The sequence below is a fragment of the Monodelphis domestica genome, chromosome 4 (assembly GCF_027887165.1).
Source record: "Monodelphis domestica isolate mMonDom1 chromosome 4, mMonDom1.pri, whole genome shotgun sequence".
NCBI lineage: Eukaryota > Metazoa > Chordata > Mammalia > Didelphimorphia > Didelphidae > Monodelphis > Monodelphis domestica.
The window spans coordinates 380,104,613-380,121,550 of NC_077230.1; the positions used below are offsets into that span (position 1 = coordinate 380,104,613).

At 39.3% G+C, this 16,938-nt stretch overlaps 2 protein-coding genes across 8 annotated transcripts in view; both read right to left on the reverse strand.

The window, feature by feature from the left end:
* CEP85 (centrosomal protein 85) overlaps window positions 1-12,957 on the reverse strand; it is a 39,124-nt gene extending 26,167 nt beyond the window's left edge. For 2 of the 7 annotated variants that reach the window (XM_007491356.3, XM_007491353.3), the window contains exons 1-2: window positions 12,829-12,957; window positions 1,805-1,860 (exon numbers count right to left, since the gene is read on the reverse strand). In XM_007491356.3, the coding sequence (XP_007491418.1) occupies window positions 1,805-1,859 (55 nt within the window). In that variant the 5' untranslated portion in view covers window position 1,860; window positions 12,829-12,957. Of the gene's footprint in view, window positions 1-1,804; window positions 1,861-4,140; window positions 4,253-12,522; window positions 12,577-12,828 lie in introns of those variants that run through there. The other 5 variants (XM_016422103.2, XM_016422102.2, XM_007491357.3 and 2 more) reach the window with 5 other exon arrangements.
* Window positions 12,958-16,389: 3,432 nt separating this feature from the next.
* The window catches only part of LOC103097239 (uncharacterized), a 34,794-nt gene continuing 34,245 nt past the window's right edge, over window positions 16,390-16,938 (reverse strand). The window contains exon 10 of the mRNA XM_007491350.2: window positions 16,390-16,722. Within this exon, the coding sequence (XP_007491412.2) occupies window positions 16,661-16,722 (62 nt within the window). The 3' untranslated portion in view covers window positions 16,390-16,660. The remainder of the gene's footprint in view (window positions 16,723-16,938) is intronic.

Genomic DNA, 16,938 nt, shown 5'->3' on the forward strand with positions numbered 1-16,938 from the left:
TATTCTGATCTAATTAGAATGCAATTTTAATATAATCATTTTGAAGAAAGATAATATGACAGAGTAGGTAGAGGGCTGGTCTTGGGAGTCAGTAAGACAGGTTCAAATTAATGCCTCTGACCCAGACTAGCTCTGTGACAAAAGATAAGTAATGTAACCTTCTGAAGTCTCAGGTAAATCTCCAAGACTGTTAATTACAGATGAGTTGCTGATATGAATCAAGAGAACAAGTTTCTTCACTGGGCATACCTTATACTAACAAAATCACAGATCTGAATAAAAAAAAAGATTAAGAACATTTTTTATGACTACACAAAAAATGCTAGGATCCTAGTTAGTAATGCATCTTGGGTTGCCCTCTGAAGTATAAGCAGAAGCAATCCCCAAATCACATGAGTGGATCATACACCTAGATTTGAAGGGCTTTCAAAGGCAATCTGAATGCCCTCATTTAGAGATGAGTGAATTGTGTGACTCAGGAAAATGACAGTGGCTTGGTGAAGGTCAAGGTTACAGTATCAAAAGGAGGCTCAAAAAGAAAAACAAAGAACCAAAATCCTCTGACTTCCAAGTTAGCCCTCTTTTTCTAGTCCAATGGCAAACACTTGGGAGAACTTGGATCTCCTACTTTTCTGCTAACTTACTACTACTCTTCCACATACTCCCATATCAGACTTCACCTTATGAACCCTAATATGAGCCACAGAAAGATGAAGTAATCAGAAGACTGAAGTTTTAAAAAAAGCTGTAGCTTTTCCATAAAGTGGAAAAACAAAAACAACTAACTACAACCTAATATAGGCTCTGTTACTTAAATTGATCTGTTAACTTCTAGAATTGTCTCAGGCTCATTCCCTGCCCACCATAATATTGTCACTTAGTTCTCTGCTTGGACCTCTCATACAGTTATACATTATTTCACTTATAATTACTTGTGTACTTGAAAATCACCCTAATGTGACTATAAGCTTTATGAGGTAAGGGTGGGTGTCTTTAAAAAAAAATCTACAGAGAGCAGACACTTAATATTTATTGAATTATGTTATAAAGATGATGTGAGAAAAGGTACTTTTCTTAAACACTGCTATTTCCCATTTGGAATGTGGCATATGAGCTTTCATAAGCAATTCTGTGAAACTCAGGAGTAGAGGAGGAAGAGGCACCTTTTTTTTTTTTAACCCATACCTTATTCAATACTGTTTATTGGCTCCAAGGCAGAAGAGCAGTAAGGGCTAAGCAATGGGGGTCAAGTGACTTGCCCAGGGTCACCCAGCTGGGAAGTGTCTGAGGCCAGATTTTAACCTAGGACCTCCCGTCTCTAGGCCTGACTCTCAATCCACTGAGCTACCCAGCTGCCCCAGAAGAGGCACTTTACAAGCTAAAATTCTAGATCTCCAAATGACACCACCAGAATGCGCATCCAAATGGAGTTTAAATCCTTGTGGGGCAGGTGACACAAGCTACCAAGAGGACTACAAAAAAACAACAGAGAATATAGTAATTATACTGCTATTTTCCATCTTACATAATTCTGTATGCTTTTCCCTCCTTTCTTCAGTACCTGTTTATTTCAGATATCATGTTAAGAATACACAACTATTTGTTTCATCCACTATACATACATGTCAATATCCATTCAGACTCAGATTTCCATAGATAATAAAAATTCACCTCAAACATTACCATATGATTTTTTAGTTTTGACACTTCAGGGAATGATATCCTTTTCCTTCTTCCCTCAAAAGAAATATGAAGATATCACCAGTGTTGGGATTTAACAGAGAAAAAACATTGGGATATTTACCTGTTGGACTGGTTTGGGAAATCCTCCCACCTGGGTATTTCTCCTGTACAGCCATCCTGGGGATTCCAATCAAATGGAGAATTAATCAACAATTAATCAGTTCACTCAATATTGTTTAAGCCATTATAATATAACCCACATTGAACTAAAATTGATTGCAGAGCCTTCTTTCCCCAAGAGTAATCAAACCCTGAGTTACTCTTGCTTCAAAGATAGTTTCACTTGTGCCCAGCAACTCCCTCTACTGCTTCTTTGGAAAAAGGGGAAACAGTAAGAGCAGAGATCAAATGAGGTAATTATATGTAAAGACCACAAATTACACATATATAAGTTTAGGATTCCTCATAAGGCCCCATTAAGTATAGCACAGAGAGAGACCTTGGCCCCTGGATGAAATCAACCAGCTAAATAGCTAAGGAAGATACAAAACCAAGTTTCACTACATGTCCAGGACTCTGGCCATTATAATAGTAACGTATTAGTCAAATATAAGCAATTATCCAATCTTGACCTTTTGATTTCAAAGGTCATCTTAAATTATCTAAAATTTTCAATGAAATATTTACTTAAATCAATAAATCACAGATGAAAAAAGTTGAGTGTACCAGAAACAATGCTGGATTGAATGAACTTCAAAAGAAGAAAAGATTCTGAATTATGGAGGGAGAGAGAAAGACTGGAAGTGATGATGGGGAACAAGGAGGAATCCAACTCCTGGACCTGAACCAGTGGGGGAATTGGGGTGGAAGATAAATGAAAGTACAACCAGTTGGAAAGGGAGGCCAGTAAAGCTTCGTCATCAGGAGAGTCATTTCTCATTGAGTGCAAGGAGATGGAATGTGTTGGAAAGGAAAAGATTTAAAATGAAAGCAAGTTTGTTACCTAAGGAACAGGCATTCCAGAGAACACAGTGGAAGAAATGAGTAGCTAGAAAATAGGAGATTGGTGGGGTTGGAGAATGGGCATTGAATTGAACAGTGACAGCCAGGTTTAGAGAATCACTGGGATGGGGAGAGTATGATGGAAATGTTAATCATAGTGGATTAAATTCAGATGGACTATTAGTGTTCCTAAGGGTTAGGCCTCCTGGTAGTCTCTGGGTCTTAGGAATCATTTAGAAAGAGGGTGATGAATGGAACCCATACATGAACAAGGCATCAGAATAGAGCTAGAGGAAGCCAAGGGCCAGAAGGAATGGCTGGCTTAGAGTGGACAGGATCCTTCAATATATTCCTTTTACCTTTCCTTCTTTTTGCTTTCTTAAAAACTTTCAGAATAGAAACAATTCACCCTAGGTTCTTGTTCCCCTTATTTTAACTCCCTCAATATCCTTTCAAGATAAATTCTGAAAGGATATTTGTTTCTTCTTCCCTATTGGAATGTTAGTACTCCACCATCATCTAACCTCTTCCAAATGCTCAAATAAATTAATTTTCTAGGTTTCTCTTGATGTGTATTTCTAAATTCCTAATCAGCTCTGGGCTTATTTTCAATTAGAAACTCTGGAAATCCTCCTCTATTTCATTAAATATCTATATTTATTTATTTGTTTTTATTTTAAATCCCTCTTGGATCTATTCTAATTGTCAGAGAGACTTATCAAGTAAGGTCTATATATTTGTTCTTCCAATTCTTTTCTCCAGAGTTATATGTTTTTAATCTCTTCCATCATTTCTTCTAGATACTCATGTAATCATCGTGGAAATCCCATTTTTTTAAGTCTGTGTTTGTAGTCATTAGAGAACTAGTCTCTTTCTTTAGGAAAATCTTTGAATCTATAATTTTTTGAACCATGTAGTATCTTCTTTGGTTTACTTCTCTCTCTAGCTTTAGTTCCTAAATTGAGAAGCTTTGTTTTGGGGTTAGGCTCTGCTCATGCTCTGTTTGGATGGGGGTGGCTGGATTTCTGCACTGACCTCCATCTCCTGGGATCACTGGCTTTTGGGTGATTTTTTTGGTGCAGTTCTGGGGTGAAAGAAGTCACTATAATGTCTCATAGATTTCAATATAGTGCAAACTTCAGAGTTTTGCTATAGTAGGTATGCTGAAGCTGGTCAGTCTGCCCTTGTTCAGGCAGTCATCTTCACCAAAAGTCAGTATCCTTAAAAAAAATTTTTTTAAACAAATACACTCTAAATATAAGGCGCATAATAGAGTCCTATTACTATTACCTATGAACATCTCCTTTCACTCACATTTTAGTACAGTGCCCTAATTCTAACACAGAGCTCATCTGCTCTAAAAGTATTTTTTATTCTTGTGAATACTTGGTAACTCTATTTGACTTACAAATATTTGCGATTGACAGTGGTATGATATTTCCTTTAAAGACGTACATTGTTACCTTTCCACATCTTAGTTGATAACCTTGTTGCTCTGGTCCCCTCCATAATCCACTGTATGGCAAACTTCCTGGGCTGTTGATGTTTCTGGGCAAACTTAGCAAGGCTGATTAATAGATGACAAGTGTCAGCTTATTTCGGAGTTTGTACTCAAATTTATTCTAGTTCTGAAGGACTTAACTAAACTTGTGTTCCCTTTTTGTACCTTCTGAGAAACCAGAATTGCCTCAATGCCAAAACATATCATCAAGACAGGACTTTAGTAAAGGATTATACTCTAGCATAATACTTTTGAAGTATTACACATTTGTGTGTGTATGTGTGTGTGTGTGTGTGTTTGTAAAAATAAAATCTCCCTGATGAGATTGTAAGACTTGTGAAAGCAGGAGCTATGCCTTATTTATGTATATGTATCACCTCAGGACTGAGCAAAACATATTACACATAGTAGGCACTTTTCACGTATGCTTAATATGGAATTCCTGAGTGGAAGCTAACAGACCACAGATGGGAACCCCAAGGACCAAATGGAGAACTTCAAGGATAGCTTGGTCTCTAAGACATAGGCCTCAGAGGGGAAATTAACCCTTAGAAAAAACAAGAGGCATGCCACTTTCCTAACAATGTACTTTACTGCCCTCTGCAGTTTTCTCCTAATCAATACATCCAAGATAGCCTCTCCACAGATATTTCACCATTTACTAAAATAAAATTCCAGTTGACTACAGTGACAACATTAATTCAGCATGTGGAAAAACATTCCTGGGCAGGAGAGCTATGCCAGCTTTCTTCAATTCCTTTCTTATAAATTCCAATATCCTTGCTTCACTGCTATTGTTAAACAGTGTCATTTATCAATTGTACAAGTCCTCTTTGCCTCTTACTTGGACTACCTGCTGTGCTTCAAAAGCCAATCCATACTATATTAAAGCTGCCAAAGTGATTTTCCTAAAGCACAAATATGACTATGACATCCCTCAAACCAGAAAGTCTCGAAGCTTCCTATGAACACCAGGATTAGATATAAAATCATCCATTTTGGCATTCAAAATCCTTCACAGCTCCTTCCTACCTTTCAAATTTTCTTTACTTTCTAGTTTTTCCACTCCAAGCACCCTACTTACTGTTCCTCACACAAAACACTACTTTGTACTAGTTGTCCTTGTGCCTGAAATGTTCTCTCCTCTTCCACACCTCTTGCTCTTAACTCATGTTGAGTCTTTTCTGTCACATCTGATTCTTCATGACACCACTTGGGGTTTCCCTGGCAAAGACACTAGAGTAGTTTGCCATTTCCGTCTATGGTTCATTTTACAGATGAGGAAACTGAGGCAAATGCAGTCAAATGACTTGCCCAAGGTCTCACAGGCTAATATCTCAGGCCAGATCTGAACTAAGGAACAGGAATCTTCCAGGCCCATCCTTCTATCCACTGTACCACAATTCACCTTCCACATGTAACCTTTCCAAATTCCTTCTCAATGCTCCCTCTCTCCAGATTATTTTCCACTGAAACTTTTTTGATTGTTCTCCCTTTGCTCATCATTCGTATCATGCTCCCTAACTGAGTATTCACCAAGATTCTGTCCTGGATTTTTTTCTCTTGGAAAGCTCCTAAGTTCCCACGAGTTTAACTATCATCTCTATAAGCTGACTCCCAGATCTATATATCCAGTTGTCCCTCTCTGAGGTTCAGTCCAGTACATCTCACTTTTCTAACTTCTACACTTCTAACTAGATATTTCTCACTTGATATCCCAGAAATAACAATTTTAGGTAGACAGCTGGTGGCATAGATTGCTGGACCTGGAATAAGTTATACCTGAGTTCAAACCCAGTCTTAGGTTCTTGCTGCCTGTGTGACCCAGGACAAGACACTTCACTTCTGTGTCTCAATTTTCCCAACTGTAAAATTGATGTAAGAATAGCACTTAGCTCAAAGAGTTGTTGGGAGGCTCAAATGAAACAATACTTGTAAAGCACCTGGAACACAGCAGGTGCTATATTAATGCTTATTCCTTTCTCTTCTCAACATAGCTAAAATGGAATTTCATTTTCTTTCCTCTAAACATTTTCCTATTCCAAACTTACCTAATTCTGTCAAAGGCACTACTATCCCATATTTCCAGTGTCTTAGGTTTGTAATACATTATCCTCGACACCTCACTTTTCTTCACTCTACATATATACTATCTGGTATCAAATCTTGCCAATTCTATTTTCACAACTTCTCTTACATCCATACCCATTCCCTTTCCTTTCTTGATGAGTTTGATACCATTTGCTATTAGCTCACTCTTCTTTCCTCCTCCTCCTCTCCTATCACTCAGATGCTTCTCCTCCTCTCCTCCTCCTTCACCCCATCTTACATGACTCACCAAGACTAACCCCTCTACTTGCTCAACAATCCCACTCCATCCCATCTCCAGCCCATTGTCCCTTCTTTATCCCAGGCTAGCACTTATTCATTCTCAATCTTCACCTGCCTACAAGGATGCCCATATCTTCACTTTACTGAAAAAAAATTACAGTTTGGCTTCTGACCTTATCATTCCACTGAAACTGCTCTCTCCAAAGTTACCAAGGATCTCTTAGTTGACAAATCCAATTTTCTTCTTGACTTCTCTGCAGCCTTTGACACTCCTGATCACCCCTCTCTTCCTTGATACATTCTTAACAGGATACCACCCTCTCCTGGTTCTCCTGCTTCCTATCTGACCATCACTCCTCAGTCTCCTTTATTGAATATTCATCCAGATCATGCCCACTAATCATCAATGTCTCCCAAGGTTTCTGTCCTTGGCCTCTTCTCATTTCTGTCTATGCTGCTTCACTTGGTGATCTCATCACTTCCCATGGATTTAATTACCATCTCTATATGCTGATGATTCTCAAATCTACCTGTGAATTTTAAAATCTCCATCATGGTCTAGCACCCAAAAATTGTGCACACCCACACTACACGGGCATGTACTAGTCAATGACAAATCAGAAATAACTAATTGCCCACCTGGGCTGTCCTAAGCCAAGCTTGAGCCACCCTCGGCACGTGTGAGGCACAAGAAGTGACGGAGAGAGCAGCCTCCTGTAGACAGGGCTAGATGAGAAGCTTGAACAGAGAGGAGGCCTGCAGACAGCTTCCCTTCAGATTGGTCATGTGAGTCAAGGACTGATTCCTTCCACCTTGGCCCTTTGGGCCTAAACTCCCTCTGCCTTGGTCAGAGGTTGAGTAACCCCTTTCCCTTTTCTCCTCTCTCCTTCTCTCCCTCTCCTTTTCCCTACTCCCATTGTGATTAAACCCTCCATAAACTCCATTCTGACTTGAGTGTTTCATTTTAGGAATTTCATAAGTAAATTCCTTGGCGGCCATTGTTCAATATTATAATACTCTTAAAAGGTGAAAATTTTCACTACAACATACCTACTCTATACTAACCATTCAATGACCTCTAATCTCTCACTTCCAACTGCCTTTCAGACATCTCAAAGTGGATGTTCTTACTTTAACATTACTTAAACTCAACATTTCCAGAATAGAACTTGTCTTTTCCCTAACCCTTCCCATTTTCAACTTTCCCTATTACTGTTGGGGGCAACACCATCCTTTCAGTCCCTCAAGCCTATTACCTAGGAGTCATCCTGGATTCCTCACAATCTCTTACCACCCCATACCCAATCTGTTTCCAAGGCCTGTTGGTTTCACCTTTAATATACCTCCTTCTTTCCTCTGACATTGCCACTACTCTGGTGTGGGCCCTTATCATCTATCTTCCATTCAGCTACTAAAGTGAGTTTCCTAAAAAGCAAGTTAGAACCTATCACATCTCTTTTTTTCCCCCTCTAAACATAAAGTCCAGTATCTCCCTATCTCTTGTAGGCCCCTCCTAGCTTTTCACTCTTCTTTCTCTTCACACCCCTCTATATACTCTTTGATCTAACACTAGCCTCCTTATTGTTCCATCAACAAGATACTCCATCTCTCAGTTCCAGACATTTTCTCTGGACACCCCTCCCCCCCACCCCAGAATACTTTCTCTCTTCCTCCTCCTCCTCTGGCTTTTTTAAAAATGTCAACTAGAATATCATGTTCTACAAGAAGTTTTTCTTAAACCATCTTGATTCTGGTGCTTCCTCTGCTAATTATTTCTCTTTTAACCTTTATACAGTTGTTTATTTTTAAACCTTTACCTTCTATCTTAGAAACTATACTGGGTATTGGTTCCAAGGCAGAAGAGTGGTAAAGGCTAGGCAATGGGGGTTAAGTAACTTGCCCAGGGTCATACAATAGAAAGTGTCTGAGGCCAAATTTCAAAATAGGACCTCCCATCTCTAGGCCTGGCTCTCAATCCAGTGAGCCACCTAGTTTCCCCCCTACAGTTTGTTTTTTCACATATTTACTTACATGTCTCCTCCACTAGACTGTGAGATCCTTGAGTGAAAGCATCATCTTTTGCTTCTTTTGGTATCCCCAACACTTAGCACAGTGCCTGGCACATAGTAAGCACTTAATAAATTTTACTGATTATATGTATACACGTCTCCTCATTAGAAACATAACTCACTGTTTAGTAAGGATTATTTCATTCTTTGTACTTGGGTATCCCCAGTGCCTAGCACAAAGCAGATACTAAATATTGGTTGATTTCTTCTTAAATTTCCCCACAATGAGCAAATGGGGGATTACCCAAAGGTTCTAAATATCAGTTCTAAAGGCTTCATAATGTCTCTTTCAATCCCACTTAAAATAAATGGAATTAGAAGAGTTTGTACAATGATAAATGTAAAACCCAGTAGAATTGCTCTGGAAGGGGAGAGGGAAGAGGGGAAGGAAAGAACATGAATCATGTAACCATGGAAAAATATTCATAATTAATTTTAAAATGTTTTAATTTAAAAAAAGGTTGTAAAGGAGTAGGAAGCTCGTTGTAGAGAAAGGGCTCCTTTTCCTCTTAGGAATTTGGGGGCAAGGGATGTGTTGGTGATGGCCTCTCCCAGAGCACTTCTATAGACTCACCAAACCCCTTAAGCTACTTGGAATCAGAGTCTGACTGCTTTTGTATTAGTATTTGTAGTGTTTAACAGTGCTTGGCAGTGCTTAGCACATAGTAAATGCTTAATAAAAAATTCTTTTTAATTCATCTAAGGGCAGGGGAGACTGGACCAACCCAGGGAAAATAGTAAAGTAAGATCCTGAGAAATAATTCTGTGATTTTGCAAATAATAATATGAGCTTTGTACCAACTTTGCTGTTACTTTTCCTTTTAATTATTCACTAAAGTTCAGTTGGTCAAAAAAAAGGGGGGCTTTCCTTCTTTAAGAAGTTAAAAGAATAAGAAAGGTCTGAAAAACTCACATTTCTTAATTTACAAAGCACTTTCTCTACAAGAACCCTGTGAAATAAGTTCAACAGGTCCAAATCGAACTCATTGTCTTATTCCTCCAAACTCTTCCCTCTTCATAACTTTCCTGTTACTATTTTGGGCACTACTATCCTCCCCAGGCATCCAGGCTTGAAACCTAGTGTCACCCTTGACTCCATAATCTCTCAAAACCTCTTATATCCAAACAATTGCCAAGTGCTGTCAAGTTTACCTATACAATCCCTTTTGCCCCTATGACACTGACATCATCACCACTACCTGGTGCAGACCCTCATCATTTCAGACCTAAAATATTCCAAGAGCTGCTGGATGGTCTTACCTCAAGTCTTTTCCCCATTCTAGTTCATTCTACACTCAGCTGATCTTCCTAACTGCTAATTAACATCATAACTTTAAGAAGATAAAATTGATGAGCTAGCCCTAGAGACGGGAGGTCCTAGGTTCAAATCTGGCCTCAGACACTTCCCAGCTGTGTGACCCTGGGCAAGTCACTTGACCCCCATTGCCTACCCTTACCACTCTTCTGCCTTGGAGCCAATACACAGTATTGACTCCAAGATGGAAGGTAAGGGTTAAAAAAAAAAAGAAGATAAAATTGATGTCTATAAAGCACAGGTCAAGCTATTTCACATACCTCCTTCCAGTCAAAAAGTCTATAACCTACAGCATCAATTATAAAATCCTGATGAAGTCTTTTTTTTTTTAAACCCTTACCTTCCATCTTGGAGTCAATACTGTGTATTGGCTCCAAGGCAGAAGAGTGGTAAGGGCTAGGCAATGGGGGTCAAGTGACTTGCCCAGGGTCACATAGCTAGGAAGTGTCTGAGGCCGGATTTGAACCTAGGACCTCCCGTCTCTAGGCCTGGCTCTCAATCCACTGAGCTACCCAGCTGCCCCCCTGATGAAGTCTTATAAGGATTTTTATAACCTGGCCTCTTCCTACCTTTCCAATATTCTTATACCTTTCTTCCCTCTACATACTGTGATAAACTGACATTGGTCTCCTTGCTATAACAAGATACTTCCCCTCTATATGCATTTTTACTGGTTGGTACCCTTATCTGTAATTCTCTTCCTCCTCAACTCCATCTCCTGGCTTCTTGACTTTTGGACCCCAGTTAAAATCTCACTTTGTGTAAGAACTCTTTCCCAATCCCCCTTGTGGACAGTACCTTCACTCTAAGATTACCATCAATCTATCCTCCTTAGATTTCCTTAGTTGATTAATGAATGCTTGTAACTGGACTTGAAATGGGCAGTGCAATGATTACTAACCCCCCATTTTACAGATAAGGAAATTGAAAAAGTTTGTAATTTGCTCATGATCACACAACTAGAAAATGTAATAGTCAGAATTCCAAACCCCACTGACATTAGACTTAGAACTCAAATAAATTTGATTACTCATAAGGTTTCCTCTAGTTCTAATATTCTAAAAACCCAAGCAGATCAGAGGAAATGGCAGTCATTTTCTGTCCTTTCCCTCATGCTCCAAATAGATATGAGGGAATCTATTAGAAAATACAAGTCTTGTTATAACCTACAAGGGAGGGTAGGGAGGGGGAAAAATCTGAAATCTAAAATATCAACAAACAAATGTCAAAATTGTTTTCTACATGTAACTGAGGAAATTTAAAAAACTGAAATCAAAAAAAGGCAAAAGAAAATCTGAGTTTTAAGATGGGTAGATCTCCTCCTTAAGTTCTGAGGCTTGTGCTAACTTCTTATCTACCAAAACCAAGTTCTGGCTACCCCTTCCCTTTAAAGACTTAAGATCTTTGTGTAATATCATCCTTTGCAGCTGCCAAGAGAATGGCACTGCAGACAGAGGAGGATTTAGAGGGAGACATAAGCAGCTGACACAGTAGCAAAAGGAATTTCACACTATCACACCATTTTCATCATCTTGACATAAACTACCAAACTTACCAAATCTATCCCAAACCTTACCTTTCCCCAAAATAAATTTAGACCTATGCAAAACCAGAATAAGCTGATAAGGGGAAGGATTTTTGATCTGTCCCTCACTTAAATGTTCTCTTAATCCTCAAAATTTCCTATTTTGTCTGTCTCTCTCCTGTGTCCCATCATCTCCCTCACCTTGTATTATATTTCACATCATACATGTCAAATTTCCCTTTCTCCTAGAATGTAAGCTCCTTGGTGGCAGGGATTGTATAATTTTTATCTTTCCATTCTTAGTATTTAGCAAGGTGCCAACACATAATTGGTACTGAATGTTCAGTGAATTGAATTTATCATCCAAGACTTAGGAGAACAGAAATGTAAATATATTTTTTTTATTAGACAGAAGAATGGAAAAGAAGGTGAGGATGCTGATGCAGTACTAAACTAAATTGGTAGAGGAAGATGGAGGTATGCAATTAGAAGGGGAAAAAGTCAGACCAGGAAAGATGAGGAAACAGAAATTGGGGGAGTGGGGCATGCAGCTAGGTGGTTCAATAGATAGAGCTAGTCCTAGAGACAGTCAGTCCTGAGTGCAAAATCTGTTATCAGACACTTTCTTAGCTGTGTGACCCTGGACAAGTCACTTAATCCCAACTGCCTTGCCTTTAGGCTCTTCTGCCTTGGAACTGATATTAGTATCAAATTTAAGACAGAAGGGAAGAGATTAAAAAGAAAAAAAAAAAGAATTGCTATTAAGACAAGTAATGGTTTAAAAAAAAAAGAATTGTTACTAAGAAGGTAACAGTTTAAAAAAAATTTTTTAAGAGAGAAAAGGTGAGGGGGGAAAGGGCAATAAGAAAGCACCAGATGCAGCAGACTGAGGGCAAAAACCCTGTCCTTTTTAGTATTATCGTAACCAAGCAAGGCCCCTCCCACCCAGCAATTGATCAACCTGGATTATATTGAAGTGATTTGGGGGAAGAGGGTGGGAGAGGAGAGGGAAAAAGAGAGGAGGTGAAAGAGGGGGAAAGGGAGGGTACTCCTAACTGACTGAGACTTGGCAGCTCTCGGGCCTCAGTTTCCCTACCTGAAAAAGAGGGTGGAGGAGGTTGGAGCCAGGTGATCCTTAAGTTCTGGCAGCCTAGGGAGAGCCACAAACACTAAACGGCCAGAAGATGGGCAGATCTAGGAATTCGGTTGGGGAGGGGTCGGAGTCTGGGAAAGGGAGTACTACTAGTTCCTTGCTCTGCGCATGCGCCCTATCCTCCGCACTCCCCTTCCCTCTCTAGCTCGAGGGGTTCTGAGAGGCTTGTGGCCCCGCCAAGGACAAAGAAGGGATTGGGAGGAGCTCATGGGGCAGGGGGGAATACTCTGTCTGAGGAAGGCTACTTACCTGGAGTGCGGAAACGAGTAGCTCTAGTACTAGAGAATCAACCTCTCCACAAACGCAGAGCTCTTCTCTCTAACGGCCGTTAGAGCTCCGCGCGCGACCGCAACTCCGAGAGCGCGCTTCCCCGTTCTCTCTTTCAGCCAATGAGAAGGAGGGGGCCCCACCCTCGTCCCGCCCTCGTCCACTCCTCCCTCCCCTTGGCTAAGGCCCGAGATTGGGCGGGAGAAAACGAACGCTTTTTCCTGCGGCTGGCCCAAACTGCTGCTCGTAGCAGGTGAGTTTTCCCTGGCCTGCTCTCTGTAGGGGTCCTGTTAGATGATGTGCGGCTTTGGGGCATATCATGTTACTGAGGCAGCCACAGGATAGAAAGTGTAATAATATCATATGTTAATATACTTATTTAATATATTTTATTTTTATTATAATATAATGTGGTATAGAATAATATATAAATATTTCTAGTGTTTATAATATATTTTAATGTTATGTTATTTTGTTTTATTTTTTAATAAAATATATAATTAATATCAACATTGACAATTTGGTTGTTGTTTTTTTAAACCCTTACCTTCCGTCTTGGAGTCAATACTGTATTGGCTCCAAGGCAGAAGAGTGGTAAGGGCTAGGCAATGGGGGTCAAGTGACTTGCCCAGGGTCACACAGCTGGGAAGTATCTAAGGCCATATTTGAACCTAGGACCTCCCGTCTCTAGGGCTAGCTCTCAATCCACTGAGCTACCCAGCTGCCCCCTGACAATTTGGTTTTATGAAATTGACCCTTGTCCTTGTCTTCAAGAAACCTCCTTATTGGCCCTTGTTACAGACTGAACCATAAACCCTCAAGAACCTCTTGATTATTTTAGATAGGATTAACAGATATAATCCAGTCTTAAGTACCCTTTGTGTTTACTTTCTCTTTTTCATATCTAAATTACTCCCAGGTATCTTAGCCTTTGGCTATTACATTGGGACCTCTCCCAGCCTTTTTAGATTGTGACTAGTTCAGGTTCCAAGGGAATGAAAAAAAAAATCCTTCTCCAAAAATCTGTATAAGCACCCTGCCTTTTGTAGTTCAGTGGAAGTTCCAGAACTGAGGTTCTGTGCATCTTCCCACCTCTATTAAAGACCCATATTATATCTACTTTGAAAGTTTGGGGGGAGGGGGTTGGGTTAGGTTGACAATATAATATAATAATGTATTACAATTATTAAAATATGTTAAATAAACATTAAATGATATCACAATATTATGACATATAATAATTTTGTTTTATATCTAATACTAATAACACTCTACTTTTTATCACTTTAAGATTCTTCCCATTCTGTAAGGAAGATTGAGTGTTAATTAGTGCCAACAATTCTATTTAGAAACTACTACAAATCTGGCCTCAGACTTCCTAGCTGTGAGATCCTGAGCAAGTCACTTAACTCCAAGTGCCTAGCCCTTTCTACTCCTCTGCCTTGGAACCAATACTTAGTATCATTCTAAGACAGAGGGTCAAGGTTTAAAAAAAAAAGTCAGTGGGGGCAACTAAACATTTAAGTCCAATAGCCTAGTTCTTAACGCTTTTCTATTTAGTGTTAACTTGGGGGTAAAAAAAAACCCTTAGTATTATTTAATAGCTAGAAAAAACAAGTCTTTAATCGGTAGAGAGATCGTGTCCACTATTCAGCTGCCACCAGTGTCTCTGAGAGGCTAACTGAGCTAGATTATCCTTGGAAGAGTGACAGAATTTGGGGGTCTTTTATACCCTCTGGAGAACTTGGTACAGCAAGCATGCATAGACAAACTGCAAGAAAGCTGCAAAGAGGTTTGCAGCCAGCAGCTGGTGAATCAGGGAATGGTCAACTGTAACAAATACAAAGGTAAGGGTCAAACTAAGAGCTGAGTTTCTGGAGAGAGGACTTTAATACAATTGGAGAAGCTTCTAAAATAAATAAAGGTACTCGACATTTGACTATGTTTACTAATCTTACCCAAACTAGGGTCCCCAAACAGTTTAAGGTCTATAGTTCAGCCCAAAACAGGGGTGCCTGATACTGGGGTTTCTTAAAGGGCAGGGGTAAACTTGAGGTGTCCAGATTTCAAGCTGACATTAGTATCTATTTTTTTAAGACCTGTTTTAGAATTGATACTAAATTCGAAGGTAGAAGAGCAGTAAGGGCTAGGCAATTGGGATTAAGTGATTTGTCCAGTCATTTAGGGAGGAAGTGTCTGAGGCCAGATTAGAACCTAAAATCTCTTATCTAAAGGCCTTTCTCTTTTCTTTACCCACTGAGCCACCTAGCTATACCCCCTAGTATAAATTCTAACACAGAAGGTAAGGATTTTATTTTTGTCAGCCATTCAATCAATAGGAATTTATTAATTCTTTTTAGACTCTGCTTAGTTGTTGTGTTAAAACCTCTTCTAGAGTAGCCCCAGAGAAGCATATGGTAATAAACATTGTTGATAATGACTATGCTAAAAATATTATAGAATGTCTTCCATTGACTAAAGGGGGATTAAGAAAATTAAATGGATTCTTTTTGTAATCTATTCTGTTTCACTGTTTGCATTTTATATAAGTACCTAAGTCATATTTCTTTGTCTTTGAATTAAGTTTAGAAGTTCATAGGTTTAGAAATTCAGTCTTTTTCTCTGAATTAAGTTTAAAAGTTCAACTTTCCTATAAATGACTTTAATTAATAGAAACCTGTTATCTTTATATCACTATCTATTCTTGTGCAATTAGAAGACATTTGTTATCCATATACAATTAATTATTCTTGTAGCGAGGGAGGCGAAATTGACCTGCCTTGAAAATACAGCTGGCTGGCCTTGGGAGTTTGTCAGAACCATAAATATGTCAAACAACAGGCCAGGAAGACCCCAACAATATAGAATTGTCAAAGTTCCAAGAATAGTAGGAAGCAGATAAGAGCCATATATGCAGGCAAAATTCCAAGGATAAGGGGCTGGAAAACCAGGCTTACAGAAGTATTTAAAGCCCAGCCTGTCAGAAGCAACTCTGATGGTAGAAGTTCCCACTGATGCGCGTATCAGTTTTCACAATAAAGGGCCTTATCGGTGTCTGATTACATTGCCTGAGATCTTTCCTTGGTGGTGGGTGAATTCCCGGACCTTAACAGTAGCTGAACCAAATCAAGTAGAATTTCCCAAGTTGGAAAGTAGGGGTGTTAGCCCAACATTCCTGATTTCAAGTGCCTTGCTCAGGGTCACAAAGCTAGAAAGTTTCTGAGGCCAAATTTGAACCCAAGACCTCCCAACTCCCTCAGTTTGTCTTAATTTCACTTATGACACCCCAAGGAAATATCCAAGAAAAGTGGAATAATCCTCATATTGGATATAATAAGCCATTAGACACTACAGCTATTTGTCAATTTCCCCTTATTCTTTAGATAAGGAAACTGGGTGTCAGAAAAGGGATAGGTTATCCTAATGTTACCCTATAGAACTTGGTGAGAACTAAGTATATCATCTTTCTTCAGACTCTTCCAACCCCAAGCAGGATTAGAAGTTTCAGATCATGAAATATAAGTCAGATACCAGTATGATGGGAATCCATGCTTTTTATTGGTTGTGGAATGAAATGTGATTTCAATCATTTATTTCTTGGGGGCTCCTCTGGGCATATGTTCCAGAGATGGGAGGAAAAGCTAAGATGAGGAAACCCAGCCCCCTCCACAGATATTGGTTACCTTGGAGTATTTGTATATACTGGTCCCTAGTTACCAACTTAGAAAACACAGACATTCCACTTCTAAGTTATATTAATTTATTTTCCTTCCTCTCAAGACCCCTGAAAAAGGATAGTAAGGAGGTGGGAACCTCATTCCAGCATCCCACTAATCACCACCAACAGAAGGAATGTCAGCCAAATCCTCATGGATCCTAGAGAGAAAAAAAAAGTAGAAGGCTGCAAAAGGGCTTTAGACTCATATAATGTTAGAAGTAGGAGAAACCTAAAGATATATTCTGTGTTCAAACTATCAAAGCTGGGTTCAGAGATTTAACTTTGCAAGTATAGGATGGAGGCACAGTCCAACAAAATTCATGCACAAAGAGGTCTAGTTTTTATGGGTTAACTTAAGTGCAGCAAGGCAACCA